The following is a 19,415-nucleotide window of genomic DNA, read 5'->3' on the forward strand; positions in this document are numbered from 1 at the left end:
CAGAGTTACCCTAGTGAATGGCTTCCTAGGTTCTGCCAGGAGCTCTGCTCTGCAAATTAAGAAGTCTGACATCAAGTAGAATTGAGTAAGGTCAATGGAAGTTTGCTTCATCAACCCAAATTCCAGAGTCAAATGTAGTATTCTGGCCTGCCCAGGGTGTGTTCACTGGCATGGAGAGATTGCTGAGTCCCAAGGGGTGAGTTTAGCCAGTGCTATGGAGCCTAGCTTTTGTTTGCAGATAAATATATGGGAAATCTGAGGGTCCAGCTGGCCAGGATATTTCCAGTGAATGATTCAGATGGGTGGATCTCTGAAATCTTTAGTAGTCTCCTCTTACTTCCTTTATAAAGCAGAATGGAAAGACTATTGAAATGTTAGGCTTTTAACTTCTAATTAAAAAAATTTACCATACCATTCAAACTGGTAAAACTCCCTTTTGTGTCTAAATGACAACAAATAGTGCATTTTTCAAACTTCTTTTCTGTGTGACACACTTGTGACATTGTGGGCAGAGCCTTGGGAGGCAGGAGGCAAGGCTGAAGGCCTTCCTCCAGCCATTCAGAAGGATATGCACATCCTCATCCCTCCAATAGTTCATGTCCTACCAGCCAGCCCCTGCCACCAGTTAGTGCTGCCCACTTCATGCTCTGTTCAAACACTGGCAATAAGAACCCAGAATAGAGTGCCACTGACACTAGAACACAAGTGTCACAAGATACTGGTTGGGAAACATAGATGCAGACAGGCACTTAAAAGCACCATGGTGCCTCATTTAGCACAGGACACAAGGCCTGATGATACTGAAACACTTGTGTATAAACATTGAATATTTTATTGTTTCTTCCCAGAGACAAAATCTTAGGTTTGTAGCACCATATCAGTCCTTTCAATGTGTTATATTAAAACTATTTAGGCTGGGCACGGTGGCTCACGTCTGTAATCCCAGCACTTTGGGAGGCCGAGGTGGGCAGATCATGAGGTCAGGAGATCGAGACCATCCTGGCTAACACAGTGAAACCCCGTCTCTACTAAAAAAAATACAAAAAATCAGCCGGGCATGGTGGCAGGCGCCTATAGTCCCAGCTACTTGGGAGGCTAAGGCAGGAGAATGGCATGAACCTGGGAGGTGGTGCTTGCAGTGAGCCAAGATCGCACCACTGCACTTTAATCTGGGCGACAGAGCAAGATTCTATTTCAAAAAAAAAAGAAAAAAGAAAAAAAAAAACTATTTAAAGTCCTTCTTTTTTCTAGTTTAAGAATATATAACCCTTTCTTTCATGAATTAATCTATTCTTTTGTAAAAATGAATGCTTTCTCCCTTCCCCGTTCTCCCACCAACTGGTAATCAGATTCTTATTCCTCATTTCTGTAACAGAAGACACATAAATGTCATTACTTTGATGTGTAAGCTACAAATGTTTCCCAAATTTACTGTGTATCGGAATCACCCAGAGGTCTTGTTCAAACACAGATTGCTGGGGCCCACCCTCAGAGATTCTGATTCAATAAGTCTAGTAGTGTGAGGCCTGAAAATTTGCATTTCCAACAAGCTACCAGGTGACATTGATCCTGCTGGTCCAGGGACCGTATTTTGAGAGCCACTAATCTACTACTTTGTGAATCCAGGCTTCATTCGTACTACAGAGAATTTTTTATTCATTCATTATTGTGTGAAGCAGGAGAAATCTGGAGAGCAGATTCCTACTCCTATGTCTGGTCTTCCCCATCATACCCAAACGGATTTTTATAGTGGCAGATGCTAGAGTCCACGTCCTTTACTACCACAGCCTCGAACAGCAGCTACTTCTCCTGCTCCTGTTTAGACTAAAGTCTAGCTTACATGAAATGGAATTTATAAAAAGAAACAACACAAGAAGTAATGCTGAATAAGGCTGAAGCTAGGACCTCTGGTGCAATCTCCAGCTCTTAAAGATGTTCTCTGAGAAAAAGAGAGACTCTGAGTGGGCCTCTTCCCAAAAGAAAATATTCAAAGTCTTGAGCAGAAACTCCCCATTACCTTGAGTGACTCATATTCCAGTTCTGCACCTCTAATTTGTGGTCTTTCTTCTTCCTAGGGAAAAGTTAAAGTTTTATATTTTAATTGTCACATTTTTACTCTTAAAATATTTACTTGCTCTACAGAGAATAGTGAAGAGAGTTTAGCCCTCACTACTTTAACCAAGTGCTGCTTGGATAGGCTGCGCTGAGTCCCCACTAAGGAAGAGACTGCTGAAATGGACATAAAGCCCAGCCTCAGCTCTGCGGATGGGCTGTGCTGCGCACCTTGGCCTTGCTGCGGAGCACCTGCTCCTCCTTGCGGTCCAGCTCATCCTGCATCACCTGCTTCTCCTGCTCCAGCTCTGTGACCCGCTTCTGGAGCTTAAGGAACAATGACATGTCCAGAGGTACCTTCTTCTCACTTGGTTCCTAAACCCCAGGAATCACAAGATGGTCAAGACAAGCCAGAAGACATACAAGCCAATGAGAAAATGACAAACAGCTCAATGAGAAAATAGGCAAACTTACAGAATAAGAAATACAAACATCTAGAGGATATATTTTAAAAATGCTCAACCTAGCTAACAGTGAGAGAAATGCAAATTAAACAATGAGCTGCTACTTCTCTCCTATCAGATTGGCAAAGACTAAAAAGATTCATAATGCTCTGTGTTAGCCACAGTGTCTCATACGATATTGGTGGAAGTAAAAGCAGGCCTTTGAAAAGCGCAATTTTGCTGAACTTACTAAAATTTAAATGTGCATACCTTTAACCTAGCAAATCTACATTTAGGAATTAATCCTACAGAAATAACTTACACAAGTATATAAAAATATATGGAAAAATATGTTCATTGAAGCATTTTTTTTTGTGCGAAAAACTGACAATAATCTGAATGTCAGTCAATAGGACAGTTGCTTAAATAAGTCATGGTATAGCCAAACTGTGAAATATTTTTTAGCTGTTAAAAAGAATGAAGTAGGCCGGGCACGGTGGCTCATGCCTGTAATCCCAGCACTTTGGGAGGCCGAGGCGGGTGGATCACAAGGTCAGGAGTTCAAGACCAGCCTGACCAACATGGTGAAACCCCACCTCTGCTAAAAATACAAAAATTAGCCAGGTGTGGTGGCACACATCAGTAATCTCATCTATTCAGGAGGCAGAGGGAGGAGAACTGCTTGAACCTGGGAGGTGGAGGTTGCAGTGAGCCGAGATTGCGCCACTGTACTCCAGCTGGGGCGGCAGAGCAACACTCCATCTCACAAAAAAAAAAAAAAAAAAAAAAAAAGAATGAAGTATATTAACATGAGCAGATAAATACATTTTAAAGTATTACATGAACACACAAACTGTAGGACAGAAAATACATCTTGTTTTTGTTAATAAAACACAAACATATGTGACTTTTAAATGTATACCTAGCACGTGCATATAAAAATTTGGAAGGCCATCGATGGTTATCTCAGAGGACGCAATGTACTATGGGAAAGTCATTTTTTACATTGCACATTCCCATATTTAAATTGTTTACAATGGACAGATTCTACATTTACAATCAGGAAGAATGATTTTTGAAAATATGAAATGCCAGCATAAATATATTGAGATCACACAGAGAAAACTGAAATCTGATAAACCAAAACATATACAGTCAGCCCTCCATATCCTTGGGTTCTCTATCTGTGGGTTCCACATCCTCTCAGATTCAACCAACTGTGGATCAAAAATATTCTCCCCCCAAAAAAACTCCCAAACAATAAAAATGAAAATGATTATCACATTTTTACTGTTAGAATATTTACTGCCTCTTCAGAAAACAGTGAAGAGAGTTTAGCCCTCGCTATTCCAAAACGCTGCTTGGTTAGGCTGGGCTGTGTCCCCACTAAGAAGAGACTACTGAAATAGACATAAAGCCCAGCCTTGGCTCTGCAGATAGGCCTGCGCTGTGCAACTTGGCTTTTTATTACAAATAAATAGTTATTATAGTGTATTGTTTACATAGCATTTATATTGTCTTGGGTATTACAACATGCTATATTTGTCTTAGGTATTAAATAATGTTTTATTTAATTATATATTGTCTTAGGTATTAAACAATGCTGTATTTACATAGCTTGTCTTAGGTATTAAAAGTAATGTAGAGATGATTTAAAGAATATGGAAGGATGGTACATAGGTTATATGTAAATACTACTGCATTTTATAAAAGAGACTTGAGCATCCTTAGATTTTGGTATTCATGAAAGTCCTGGAACCAATCCCCTGTGGAAACCGAGGGACGACTGTATAGTTCTTAATAAACTGAAGGATAACCTAATAACATTTTAAAAGTGTGTCAATTGGTTCCAAAACAATCACAATGAGACCTACTAGGATAAATAAAGGTATACTAATTAAAGCTAAAAAACACGGAAACAACTAACCATCATCATGGAAGTTGTGGATGCCATAATCCTTTTAACATGTTTACCTAAGGTTTTAATTTTTAATGAGGTAAGAAGAGAAATAATTGTACTGTTAGAATTAAAAGATAGAGTCCCTTAGAGAGAGACAAGTGGGGCTGGAGGAGCGAGAGAATGGCAACAATCATTTATTTAACTAAATGGTCAAAGTGTAATTCTTAAATGATTGGTAAATCTACCCAACTGTTTAAAAAGAGAATGTTTACTTTTGCTTTTCTGATATGAGAACAGAATAAGCTTTTACAGAAAATTTAGGAAATAAGAAAAGTTCAAAGAAAAACACAGCCATAATCCTAACTCCACAGAAAAACTACAATTTTTTCTTAAGTCTTTTTCTCTATGCATCTATAGATTTAAAGAATTAGAATAATATTGTCATTATAATTTTATATGATCTTTTAAACTTGGCATTGCATTGTTTCCCAAATTTATAATATGATATTTCAATATATAGACAGGTGTGTCATCATTTGCTTAGCTATTATTTTACTGATGGGTGTTGAAGTTGTTTCTAATTTTTTGCTATTGGAATATTACTAAAATAAACACCCCAGTGTATAAATATCTAAACATTAACTTCTTAAAAGTCCATTAAGTTGGGCCAATTTACACTTCTATCAGCAACCATCACCTTGCCTCGAACAGTAGTGACTGTTATAATTAAAAAAAAAAAAAAAAATAGCTCAGTTAATAGACGAAAAGTGGCACTTCATTGTTGATTTAATTTGCATTTCTTTGACTTTTTTTTTTTTTTTTTGATGGAATTTTGCTCTTGTTGCCCAGGCTGGAGTGCAATGGCACAATCTCAGCTCACTGCAACCTCCGCCTCCTGGGTTCAAGCAATTCTCCTGCCTCAGCCTCCTGAGTAGCTGGGATTACAGGCGCCTGCCACCATGCTTGGCTAATTTTTTGTATTTTTAGTACAGACGGGGTTTCACCATGTTGGCTAGGCTGGTCTCGAACTCCTGACCTCAGGTGACCCACTTGCCTTGGCCTCCCAAAGTGCTGGGATTACAGGCATGAGCCACTGCGCCTGGCCTTCTTTGACTTTTGATGAGATTGAATAATTTTTATTTTCAGGAATTGTATATTCATTAGCTACCTTTGGTCTTTCGTGAACTCAGAGTAGTGTTAAGTGTTATTCCAATTCAAAAACAACCCAAGAAGAATCAATTGAACAAAGAAGTAGGCATTTATAGGCTGTCAAAGTCATTTGTCCACGAATTAATTACAGCTGAATTTTTCTTTCTGCCTACTTTGTAATACTTAACAATTAGAAAAAGTTTCGGTATATAATCTTTATAATACAGTGTGTCCTGACTTAGCAGAACAGATGTAACATCTTGCCTCAACATACAATCACTACAGAATTTCATTCATATAAAAATTCTTTTCTATATGTCCCCCATAAAAATTAAGCATAAAATACTTATATTGACACTTATTTACAATTTAAACATTCCATATTATATATTTTAATGTTTGTTCATTTATGAATGATGTACATGTCCCTGAAATTTTAAATTATTTAATCTTTTCTTACATTGTCATAGAACCTTTCATTCCAGAAATGAATATAATACTTCATTCATTATACCTAAAATATCACTTGGAAATCATTCCTTTGAGCCTTGAATGGGCACTTTTTGTTTAAAAGGAATCCTCTTATTAAAATGGGATGGTGTTTTGACAACTAGAAGTAGCAAAAACAAAAAAAAAATGAAAAGAAAAAAATGTGATGGGGTAACTCTTCAGACATCGGCTAATACTACATAAACAACTAGTTGATTGCTGGACAAGAGCAAAATTCTGTGGATAAGAATATTAAAATAGAAGATGGAAGATCACAAAAGATTACATATGAAAAATGCAAAATGATTTGAGGCATAAAGATTGGTAATTATTTAAGAGTGCTCCCGATGGTACCCATTCTGAGCCCTGATGACACATCTAATTAAAGAGATGGTATCTAATTAAAGAGATGTCCTCGCTATACCCCATGAGCAAGAAGGAAGATTGGGCCATCTGTCACAGAGAAGTTTCTGAGGTTTTGTTTCACTTTCTTGCCTTAGTAAGGACTTTGTCACCCAGGGCTTTTCTAAGACAGTGAAGCTTTTTAACTGGCCTAAAAAGTAACACTAGTCTCTCATCTGAGGAAAATCAAAATAACTGAATTTATTCACAAAATTACCACCACTACAGGCCTGGCAGTCATTCCGAAATAACTCCTAATGATAGCTGAGAAAGTTCTGGTGACCCTTCCCCAGAGGTGAAAGGTGTGAGAAAGCTTGAGAGCAGAAGCAGAACAGGGATCATCAGTCAAGGGCTCCTAGAAGAGGTGCACACCAAGCAGGAGGAGCACTGGTTCCAACGCAATGTCAACCCAGCCCCTGAAGATCGGCAAGCGTGGGAGGGCTGCAAAACAAGTGGGACTGGCAGGCGAATTCTCCAGAGAGCTACAGACTGGTTTCCGGCAAGCACGCCCTTTTTATCATGGCTTCCCCCTACCAGCAGAGCTGCTAAAGTGGTACTACACTGGAATGGGCAGTTTGTAAATATACTTCCCTCCGACTATTGCAAGTGAGTACTCCCACTGAGATCAATAGGATGTAATCCTAAAACCTTCCTATCCACTGAAGGCTCAGAAGTTCTAATTTTTAAATCTTCAAAGTCTAACTATGTGGTATTCTGCAAAGATGGCACCAATGATTCTTCTCAACATACAAGTCTTTCCTCCCAACAAGAGATGGAATCTCTCCCCTTTGCCTTGAATATGGGCTGGCCTTGTGATTTTCTTTGACCAGAATGTGGCAGAACTAACACTGGGCCAGTTCTGGGCCTAGCTCTAAGAGGCCTGGCATCTTTTAGTCTCTCACTCTTAGAACCCACCTACCTGCTGCTGAAGAGAGGCTACATGGAGAGGCCCAGGGAAGAGAAGCAAGCACTCTACAGAATGCAGCTACATGAGGCACTCCGACCACCACCACATGGAACAGAAGAACTCCCCAGTCAAATCCCACAGAATTATGAGTAATAATAAATTATTGTTTTAAAAAAAACACCAAAATTTGAGTTTATTACATAGCAATAGATAACTAGAAAAACCTCTATCCTGCTATATACTGGCCATACTGTTATATCCATGGGCCCCAGCCAACGTTAGCTATAGATAGAAAAGGGATTGGAGAGTTGCAGTATAGAATCCCTGGATGGAAGTCAGTAGAATATAATGGCTTAAGAACATGAATTCTAAAGAGACAAGCCTCAGTTAGTATGCTGGATCTACCATTTATACGCTGTGAACTTGGACAAATTACTTAGCCTTCTTGTATGTATGATTCCCATGATATGACATTCCACCTATATAACATTTTTCTTCAAAATTAACAGAATGAGATGGCAGAAACTTCATTCTTAAGTAGAACTAAGACAAGAAAGGAAAGAATCACTCAATTTCTCTAGCTATTCTACCAGAAGCTGTCTATTTCTGATTTGGCCATTTTCAAAGAATATAATATAAAAATAGGACAGTTGTGCCTGAATTACCTATTATTAAAACTATACCATATTTAAAAAGATCTTAGAATTGGTTGGGAATAATCTAACTAAAAGTCACTATAGTCTTGGAGTTACAGTAATACATCATTTTGGTTTCATACCACATAACACAAAACATTAAAGCAGATTTCTAAACTATTTTCCATGCATTTTGTAGAAGAAAGTTACATTGGTAAAAACCAGCATAAAACAAGAGACAGCAGTTTTGCCAAAATCTGGGGCACTGGTGTTTATACTATTCAAGGACAAAGGGCTTACTTTAAAAATAATTTACCTCTATCTACAGCGGTGGTCCATAAAGTAAATAAATAATAAATAAATAAAAATAAAATAATTTACCTCAGTCTGAAATAAATTCCTGTACATATATCATGTTAGGGGTAAAAGAGAATTATAAAAATAAAATCTCACCATCAAAATTGCATTAAAAATTAAAATTAAAATTTGTATTGACAAAAATATGCAATAGGTATGTATGTACACAGCACTTAAGTGTACAAAAATGTAAATAAGTTTGTATCTACAAGTCACTTATGAAGAATAAATGATTGAAACAAATACTATGTTTATGACCAATTGGAGTCTGCTTTGCAATGGAAATGTTCCTTGTTAACAACAGCATGCTCACATCCTACTTTCAGTGACAGATGTCTAAACTGTACCTCTGTCCTCGATGGAATGTCTTCCATTTCTGCAATTTCAGAGCTAAAGGTATATTCAGACTCGTTGCTGCTGTGGGTGGAGTCTGTTCTCTTGTGTCCAGGCTTAGGCACATGCTGCAAGGCAAATAACCCAGGTATAATTAATGCAACATAATTAGTCTAGGCATCGTTAAGACAGCATCCACCTTGACTTGGTTCTTATCCCTACTACCTGACTTGTATTGGTGCCCAAGTGATTTGTTCCAAATTGTTTTGACCAAATAATTACAAAAAGGTCACCTCTTCAAAGAAAAAGGTACACTGGCATGACAGGACAAGAACAGTTGCAAAACCAGATGCCCAAATGAAAATCACTTCTGATTATTAGTCGAGTCCCCTTTGGGTGTTGAAAGCTTTGAGTGGTCAGTCACACTGGGTGAAGCAGTGCTCAGTGAAGCACTGGGTGAAGCTTCCAAGCACTGACTTTAGTGCTGTAATCAAATAAAACTTAACAAAAACCTCATAAAATATATTGAAATGGCATGCACAATCCTTTTGCTGCATGGTAATTAGGCATAAATGGTTTAAAAAGAAAGATGAAGGAGTTCACACAGGCAGCTCTAACTTCTGTCACTTTAATATGTGAAGTTAAATCTCTGGAGTGAGCAGTGGGCAGGATGGACAGTACAGGGGTGGTAAGAAAGCTGCTCTAGTAATCCTCTGAAGAGCCCTCGGTTATTACCTCAGGGCATCCAGGTGGCATTTTTATGACATGTAATACCTAGGAAATCAGTGTTCAGAAAGCTCAAGAGGAATGGAAAAGTTTAGCAACAACACACCCTTTCCTCCTGTAGGAGAGGGAGTTAGAGAATAACTTGAGGGAAGAAGGAATTAAAAGGCTGGGCTCTTAGCATGTCCCCAGCAGGAGAGATGGAAAGATCCAGTGGCTTAATCTTGCAGTGTTACAGTCCTGAGGGCTTCAGAAAGGCCTTCGAGAGCTTTCTCATCTGTCCAATTTTCTTTGTACCTTTCCCCAGCTGCTGGAAAAGAGCTGGAAGCCACAAAGAGCTTCTTTGTCTCTTCCCTTCCAACACCCAGGCTTATGAAGAGCAGACTCATCCAGAGGCACTTAAAAGTCTCCCAGGCCAACCCAACCTGTACTGCAATGTGAAGGGAAGATCCAAGAACACCAGCACCTCTGAAACGATCCAGAAGCTGGGGTGCACACTAAAGGGGACAATCATCACACATGAAGTCAAAGGCACTCAAATTCACTGTCTGTTTACAGACACAGGCACTCTTACTTAAAGTTTCCAGCCCAAGCCCACAGTTGTAGGAATGGCATTTATTTAATAAACTGGTTGTATCACTAAGAAAAATAGGTAGTCCAGATAAACACTAGGACAAAGATTTTTAATAAGCTTATTAAAAATGAGAGAGATCCCCATCTTCCCACATATATCTATCATTATAAAAGGAATACCTTAAGGCATTAATAGAAGCAACATTGCTTTTTCCTATTTAATGTAACTTTTGGATACAGGGCAGTGGTTAAGTGCTCTGGGTCTGAAACGAGAGAGAGCTAGGCAGGAATACCAGCTCTTCCACTTACTTGTCCCTTACCCACCTTTTCTAGGCCTCAGTTTCATCATCAGGAAAAAAATGGTACTAATTTCTATCTCATAGGGGCTGTGTGAGGATTAAATAAGAGTGTGCAAGTAAAGAGTTTGGCTTGGCATAACAAGCATTCAATGATTGTTAACTTCTGCTGCTGTGATTGTTAGGAGACTGCAGTGATTCAACAACTTCCTTGTTGGTAACTTTTCAGTTCTCTGTTTTTAGGATTTTGTTCCCCCGTTCATACGTTTTTCAATTACAAGGATATATATTTGACTGGATCATCATGTTCTCCTTCAAGATCTGCACCTCCCTCCTCTTCTGCGCCTGATTTTTCCCATGATGCCTTCTTTTCCAGAACCTGTTTTATTCCCTTTGTCAAGACTAATGACCTCACGATTGGCATGCTGGTTTCCCTCCCCTCTCTGGAATTAATTTATCTTTAAACACTTCATAAGCCTGGATTCCCATGCCTCATCATCTTTTCGTCATTGGCTTGAAACTCCTTAGCCCTGGATTGGTCCTTCCTCTTTGCCTCTGCCCCTATATTCCCCGGACAACCGAAAGTTCTTGGAGAAAAATGCTACAACACTTCTTGTACTAGGGCCAACAACTCTAGAGGCTGGTAATGAGTGACACTACTAGTGTTCTTTGGCCCATGTATCACACAGGTTATGGAGAGCGCTGGAGGCAGTGTATCAAGTCCCCTCCCTAGAGTTTCCTCCATTCATATGATGACTCTGTTTACAACCAAATGCTTCATTAGCTCTGGATTGAAGCAGTGAGAGTGTCATTTGCAGAAGTGTCAGTCTAATATTAGTCAAGTACTCATCTGTTAGCTGTTTAGTTATACCTAAACATTAAATAAGATATTGTCACTAATATTTTAATTGTCATGGCTTATAAGATCAAGCTCTTTATTCTCTGCAATTCTGGGCAAATATTTTCTGAAAAACTGTGATCTTGACTACATCTGGAGCTAGGAAAGGAGATCTAGCGAAGAAATGAGTGGGAAGCAAGTGAGCTCTGATCTCCCTTCCTCTGCTTTCTCCTTTTCCCTTCCTCTGACCATTTTGTCTCCCAAGAGGAATGACTGAGTCACAGGAATACAATGGAGAGGACACATGACTGAGAAATAAGAAATTGAGCAACTAAAACTACCTCTAGAGCACTGCTGGGAACAGATGGAGAGCAGGCAGACTTGCTTAGCAGGAAGGAGGAGCCGTGTCAAGCTGCTGGAGGAGGCGTCACTGGAGGGCCTTTCTAGAAATGGCCACCTCCTCCACTAAAAAGACCCATGACCTCCACACAGATGGATGTCTCTGGAATATGCTCAGAGAGTGATACATGTGTGGCACCTGCTTCTCTCGTTTTATTTTCTGAAATTCATATTGCATGCACTATTAAAGAATCCAAGAAATTCTGCAGAAAAGACATCTGTTTATCTCTGTTTAACCTAGTAGGTTACCACATTTATTTTACCTAAGAATTTCTTTTCCAATCCCACTTATTAACATCCCAAATAACTAGGGGGTCTCAGAAACACCTACTGGGTTATAAAGCTTAGCTCTAACCATAACTAAAACAGAGATTAACCATAAATGTTGGCACTGTCATCTAATAAACAGAGTGAACAAAAATACACCAAAGAATGGAGCTGGGGAACATGAACACTGAAAAAGAAGAAAAGGATTCTAGAGAAAGCTAAGAATTACAGAATGTGAAGGAAGAAAGGTTTCAGTGGGACCAAGGGTAGCATGGTGATCTAGGAAGATGAAGCTTAACAAGGGTCTTTAGATTTGTCAATTATAAGAACAGTTATAATGGTGACTTGCATCTACTTCTAATTTCTCTTTGTCACACATAAATCAGAGTAGTGAGGGTTGAAATAATGGTCCAATGTGGGATTTATATTAGCTTTTTAGTCTCTTTTAGACAGGATTTTTCTCATCTGCAAGGTGATGAGAGCCTGTCTTTTGTATTACACAATCTCTTTTATTTTGACTTTTAAGTGTCATATTGTAATGAACTTTGTCAGTAGGTCCAGATAGAAGCAAAATTTGAAGCAAATACTCTGTTCCACAGATACTGAATTATCTGGCTTTTTATGAGATATTTCAGAGCATTTCTGGTCATTTGTATAATTAGGTTACCTTTAAGGGTGGTACTTGTAGGGACGCTTGGGAACTCTTTGTTTCCTGATAGCAGGATACATGGAATGGGGAGGATGTGCAGAATTATTACAAGTACGAAAGGTACATTGGCAAATGCAGAAGAGTCATTGAAACAGATAATTCATTACAAATGGAGTCTGAATTTTCTTTTCATAGGAATGTATCTTCAAAATTATAATCAAAACCAGTCTACATGTAAATTTTACATTAGGCCATTCCATATATAAAACAAAGTCCAACTGGCCGGGCACAATGGCTCATACCTGTAATCCCAGCACTTTGGGAGGCCAAGGCGGGTGGATCATGAGGTCAAGAGATCGAGACCATCCTGGCCAACATGGTGAAACCCCATCTCTACTAAAAATACAAAAAATTAGCCAGGCATGGTTGTGGGCACCTATAGTCCCAGCTACTCGGGAGGCTGAGGCAGGAGAATCACTTGAACCCAGGAGGCAGAGGTTGCAGTGAGCCGAGATTTTGCCACTGCACTCCAGCCTGGTGACAAAGGGAGACTCCATCTCAAAAAAAAAACAAAAACAAAAACAAAAATTCAACTTTACTGACTTTATACTATCATATAGCCCAGTCTTTAAAGTGTTTGACTTTACTGAAGTACTTGTGAATAAAATTATATGATTTCTAAGATTTGCTTTAAAATAATCCAATCCATTGGATGGAGTGGGTTGGGGAGATGGAATGGGAGGTGAATATGTGTTGAACATTCTGAAACTGGGTGGTAGGTACACAGAAGATATGGAGGTTCATTCTACTATTCTATTTACTTTTGTATATGTTTAAAAATTTTCATTAAAAAAAAGCAAAAGTGTTTGACTCACCACCATAAGGGTCATCTCTTCCTTGAGGTCATCATATCTTTCTTCTAGGCGACTGAACTCATTCAGAAGGTTCTGATATCTCAGCCTTTCATCATTAAGGTCAAGTTCCAGTTGTTTTGTTTCTTCTACTAACTTCTTCTCCATAGTTTCTGAAATTAAAAAAAGGATATGCATACTAAAGATGGCCCCTTGAGAATGCAATTGTGTAAACATGTATACTGATTTCCAGTTTCTCTGCAGAGAATTTTACTTCTAGTATCACTGTGATCCATGAAGAGCATCTTAGTAAAATTTAGGAAAAGAAAAAATGACCAAAAAATGAAATAATTTGTTGATAATAACAATCATCTACTGAGTTATTCCACGTACTCTGGCCTTAGTACCACTAATTGATACACTGGTTACAGCACATCCTTGAAAAACTTTCACTAGTCATTGTCTAGTAACTAAAGTATACGTATTTTTATGCCAATGGTATTCTATTCATAAAATTATTTTGCCCAAAGTAGTGTACTCTCTCAAAATGACCTCCTCACAGATATTTCTCAAGAGAGATATTTCTCAAGAGAATGGCAACTTTTCAGTGGACCCGGCTGTCCTACCCTACAGAGTCTCTCTTCATTTACCATCTCACGGTTCTATCTTACATTTTCTACGACTTTAACCTCCCCTGCTGTCCTATTTATTACTCCCCAGCTTCTAACCAGATAAAATGCTCAGGCCTGGCCAGCTGTGTTGTGTGCTTGTTGGTCATCCCCCATGCGCTGCTGAGGAAACCTTGTCTTCTCCACTTACCAACCCCCTCAGCCCTCTCTGTGGCTGTGGTTTGCTTTTGGCTAGGACACGATCTGGAGATTGGAGATTAGCCCTTGACTGCAGATGAAGTAAAGTAACAAAACCTCAAATCTCAGCTATATGTCTTAACTCAATCAGCCAACCAGTCACATTTATAATATTAAGCTTCTACCACTTTGCTCCATTTTACCCTTATATTTTGAGGCTAAATCTTAATCTGCCCTGCCTGCTTCTATTGCTTCACCAGTGCTTTCTCTGTGAGCACCATGAGGCAAGGGCTACAAGTGTCTTGTCACAGCTGCTTTCCTGGTGGCCACCACAGTGCTTCCCTAGAGTAGGGCTTTCATGATTTGTAAATGAATGAATGAAAGAATTTCTTCTCTCTAAAACATTCTACAAGTTGCCTTTTATTCTCACCAGTTTGCAGAAGCTGCTCTGAGGCTACCAAAAAATTTTCCCTTGGCAAACTCACTGTCATTTCTTTGTTCTTACGCTTCACTTTCACTTTCAAATAACATTTTATATTTTCCTAGAAGATTCTCATCGTTCTGGATCCTTCTGTTACATGCTGCCTCCCAGCAGCCTTCTTTCCAGGGCTCTGTTTTCTCCTTCACCTCTTAATTTTATCTTCTGGCTCCTTTTCCTTACCTCATCCCTTAGTATGGTCAATTAATTCCAGGTTTTCTTCTCTGTCCTCAGTATTATCCCCTTCAACCAGGAGAGGTGAGGCAGTCTCTCTTACCACCACAGTTTTAATGGGTATCTTTAGGCTCCCTTCTTATTTTTTCTCTAATCTTTAATCTGGATTTGCTTTCTGAACACCTCCATGTTGAGGTCCTTGCTGACATCTCAAACTTAACACTCCAACAACTGGCCTCATTAATTTGCCTCATAAATGTGTACTTTTTTCTCAATATCCCTATTACTAATAACATATCATTATTGTTTTGTTATCTTATTGTAAAATCTTAGAACATTTTTGCCTTTTTTGAATACCAGTGTAATCAACAGAATGTATATGAAAATGCATTATTTTCATATAATATATCCCCATTCCAAACCATCCTTTCTCTTCCATTTCCACCAATTACTGTATAGATCTGTATCTTCTTACCCCATATTTATATATATGTGGATTCCTTATAAATTTATCACCATTCTAACCTACCCCACAAACAGAAAACAGAATAAATGTCCATATCTAGTTAGTTCTCTATTTTAAAAATTAGTGTTTTTTTAGTTTAATAGCAAAGAGTGGTGAATCTTAGAATAACATCCATTGATTTAGCAAAAAAAAATAAAAAAGACAATACACACACACACACATAAATATACACATATTAGCTCAAAAATTCTTACTAAATCATTAGGAATCCTATAAGCCTTAACTAATAAATCACACATGCAGAATAAATTAATTTTTTTTAAAAAATTACATATGACACTGACTGAACTGGAGTTCACATTTGTACCTAGAGATACCAGATTTACCAGTTTATCAACCAACGAATTCAACCAAAATATCTGACCTCTTGACTCTTGGAACTTTGTAAATTTGCTGATGACAGCCTCAACTTTTAAAAATATTTAAATTCTAAATAATGTTGTGTAACTCATCAAATAACATTGTAACTTATACAACTTTGGTGTGAGGTTGGTTGGCGTGTAGTACGCATGTAAGCTTTACCTGTCATCTCCTTAGCCTGCTGCACGATGCGGTGATTGAGGGCTTCTTTTTCTTGCTTCAGCAAAGTATTTTCTTCCTTCAGATTTGATACCAGCTATGAAATGAAACAATAAACTGAGATGGTTGCAATGGACAGAGGAAGCCTGATGACCAAGGATAAAGACCATAAGCAGTCATTTCTTACTTCCACCAACTCTGTGCTCCCTGTCTTTGCCTGGTTATGTCTAGTCACCTTACAAACTTGCTCAAGCATTACTCCCTCCCAAGAGCCTTCCTGAAACCCCCTTCAATTAGCTGTCTTTTCCCTGTGCTACTGCAAGACCCTGGATATGCTCTTTAAATCCGTTATAAATGGTTTACTTTCCTCTTTTCCAGAATAGACTAGAATTTCTTGAAGGATAAGGACCGGTGATGGTTTTTCACTTTACATTAAACATCAAAAAATTGCCTGGCACTAAGTCAGCATTTGCTCTCAAAGGTAATTGATATTACCTTCTCATCTCAATGCTTTCACACAAAGCTTATGTGTACCCATGATTCAAGAGGAGAGATTAAGGAGGTAAGAAGGATATGAGGATGTTTTAGTTTGGGAAATTCACTGAAGACCTTTTGATTCTCCCTGATATCCATGTCAAGAAAGAGAATTTCTCTTTCATCTCCCTTGAAGAGTTTTACAAGGCTGAGAACTAGTCCTTTTATTCCATGTTTAAATAAGCATTGACATTACAACAATGTCAATGTACTTAATGCCACAGAATTGCCCACTTAAAAATGGTGAAAATAGTAAATTTTATGTCATGTATATTTTCACACACACACACACACACACACACACACACACACACACACACACAAGTTGACTCTTAACTTTCTAGTTCTTTGCTGGATAAGGACTCCCAGGAAGGAAAAATCAAAACCAAAGGTAATTTTGCAAAGTACATAATTTACTCAGTTCATCTTTGGAATAAAGTGTGTGCTTGCGATGAGTAAAATCTGAATTCCTTTTTCTAAGCGAAAGTTTAAGGAACCCTGAAAACAAGAGCTTTAATAATAGGGAGAGAACTGGCAGGCAAATCTCTTACCACGTCGGGGGGTTTAGGACATGAAAAGAGGGCTCCGGGGAGCAGGAAAGTTGGATAACTACACTGTGCCACACACGGCAGACATCAGTCCAGAAGGTATTCCTTCCGAGGGCTCAGTCTTTTCCCTCTACACTGACCTTGCCTTAACATCCACTCTCAGTAAAAAAAGCCCCAGCTCTCTGTGGGCTTTCAGGAGAGGCTCTTGTTTGGTAGGAGTGCACAACAAATCACCTATGGTGCTTTTTCAAAATAATGTGCCCAGCCCACCTCCCTTTTTATATAAAAACTCCCCAGCACTTTTGATAAATGCTCTTGGTTAGGAACCATACATAACTCTACTGTAACTTCTGGGCTCCTTGATCAGACTGAGAATGTCATTTTCCTGACCATGAAGCTGATGTCACAATGAAATGTTTTCATTCTTCCCCTATCACTACATTCCATCAAAAGAACTAATGGGGCTGGGTGCAGCGGCTCACACCTGTAATCCCAGCGCTTTGTGAGACCAATGTGGGAAAACAGCTTGAGGCTAGGAGTTCAAGACCAGCCTAGACAACATAGGAAACACCATCTGAACTAAAGGTAGTGCCTACAGCTATCTCTGTGAGAAGTGGGAGAAAATGAAATGAAAGAAGAAATCTGAATCTGCTTGTATGTTTATTCTATCAGAGTAGAAAGGCAAGAACTTGGCTTTGAAGAGGAAAGGAGAATCTTTCCACCACACTTAACTACTGTACAGATTCTGAGGAATCCGAAGCTGGAAAGCTTCCGTGGTTTTGGGAGACTTAAAGGGAAGAAAAGAGATCTTAAACATTCAAGAGTATCTTTTTGAGTGCACATCTTAATTCTGAGAGAACAAGCTTGCCATATCAAAACAACATTATATAAAACAGAAAAGAATCTCACCTTTTGGCACTGCTGTTTCTATATATATAGAGTACAGATCTAGAGATATAGGAGGAATTACTTTATTGGAACCTGTAATGCCATGGAAAGACTGCAATTTTACCAGCCACCCTACCCTAACCGACCTGCATCTAAGTTCCTGCTGTAGTTCTCACTGCATATGCTGATACTAATATTTAGAAGTCAGTACAGACAAACCATATCAGGATTCTTGCCAGCAGCCATAGCTGACACAGGCAACTCTGTTTTCATTTAAAGATGGTAATACCAGTAGAATCTCTGAAAATTGATTACTTTTTTCCAGGAAGCCTAATGTTGATGTACTTTTACAAATGTTTCAGCAGTACATCTCATTACTACTTGACAATCTTAATGTCTTCTATACTTAATAAAGTTTTGAGATGTTAATACAAATTTGTAGCATCCATGTACTGGTCAATCTGAAAGCATTTTGTGGAGAGGGTTCCATCTGCGTAAAGCTGTTGGTTGCAATCACTGTGCAGACATTTAGATTTCTCCTGCTTGGACTTCTTAATACAGCCTTAATGCAGGCTTCGACAAGGATCCCTACCATCAGGTACTAAATATTATATCTAATGTTCCATTATTGGAACACTAAGCATGTGGGAGTTATTTATATTCTACTGCACAAGGTCATTGCCAAAGACTGATTTTGCAATTCAAAAAATTGCAACTTTAGGCATAAATGGGTTAATCACATTAACCCTACTGAAGAAAAAGGAGTCTATGCCCCAGACTGACTTTTTTTTTTTAAAAGGAGTCTATGCCCCAGACTGACTTTTTTTTTTTTTTTAATATACAAGTGTTAGTAGGTACTTGGCCATTCTCTCCTAAAAATACTGCTTTGCCTCTGTTCTTATTAGAGTAGAAAGTTCTACTAAAAGATCTACAGCCTACTCATTGATAATGTGAAATGAATGCTTGGGAAACAGTAATAATGAACAGTAATTCAACTAAAATTTGTACTGCATTTCTAATAAAACCAACAGTGAGTCACATGGACCAAGTCATGATGACAGTACATTTCCTTTGTGTACGGAGTAGATGGGGATGTGGACATTATTCCTACCTGCTCTGTTTCTTGTTTGTATCGATCTGCATGTTCCTCAATGCATTTTTTCTCTGAACGAGTTTGCTCCAGGTCTTTCCGGAGCTTGGCAATTTCTTCCTGCAGACTAAGGACCCGCCCAGTGGCAACTTTCGCTTCCTCTTCACTTAGTTGAAGACGTTCCAAGTCACTTCGTAGTTTCTCAGTCTCAGAGTTGTATATTCCTTCCAGATTGGTTAGTTTCTCCATAAGGCATTTGTAGTCTTTGTTCTTTAAACATACACATAAGTAACAATAAGTAAATACACATATCATCAAATGTATTTAGTGAGAAAACCATGCTTATTCATCATATTCATGCTATATCATCATAACATTGATATAGTATCCAACCAAAATACTACAACATTTGCAATAGCACAACCAATACCTTCTAGGTGACACAAAGAGAGAAGAAAACAGGCACAATTAATTCAATTCTGTTTGATGTGGTAAGCAAGATGGATGTGATTTTCTCATAGTCATAGGGTGAGTTACATAGTAAATTCTTAATTTCCTGATTCTTAATTCAGAAATAGGAGGAACTATA

The 19,415-nt window shown here is 38.5% G+C and overlaps 1 protein-coding gene across 2 annotated transcripts in view; it reads right to left on the reverse strand.

Moving 5' to 3' along the window:
• MYO5A (myosin VA) overlaps nt 1–19,415 on the reverse strand; it is a 223,721-nt gene that overhangs the window by 38,513 nt on the left and 165,793 nt on the right. For both annotated transcript variants that reach the window (XM_058427106.1, XM_032174208.2), the window contains exons 22-27: nt 18,848–19,096; nt 15,770–15,863; nt 13,288–13,436; nt 8,682–8,795; nt 2,284–2,427; nt 2,018–2,071 (exon numbers count right to left, since the gene is read on the reverse strand). In XM_058427106.1, coding sequence (XP_058283089.1) covers nt 2,018–2,071; nt 2,284–2,427; nt 8,682–8,795; nt 13,288–13,436; nt 15,770–15,863; nt 18,848–19,096 — 804 coding nt within the window. The remainder of the gene's footprint in view (nt 1–2,017; nt 2,072–2,283; nt 2,428–8,681; nt 8,796–13,287; nt 13,437–15,769; nt 15,864–18,847; nt 19,097–19,415) is intronic.

The sequence above is a fragment of the Hylobates moloch genome, unplaced genomic scaffold (genome assembly GCF_009828535.3).
Source record: "Hylobates moloch isolate HMO894 unplaced genomic scaffold, HMol_V3 SCAFFOLD_14, whole genome shotgun sequence".
In the NCBI taxonomy this organism is placed as follows: domain Eukaryota; kingdom Metazoa; phylum Chordata; class Mammalia; order Primates; family Hylobatidae; genus Hylobates; species Hylobates moloch.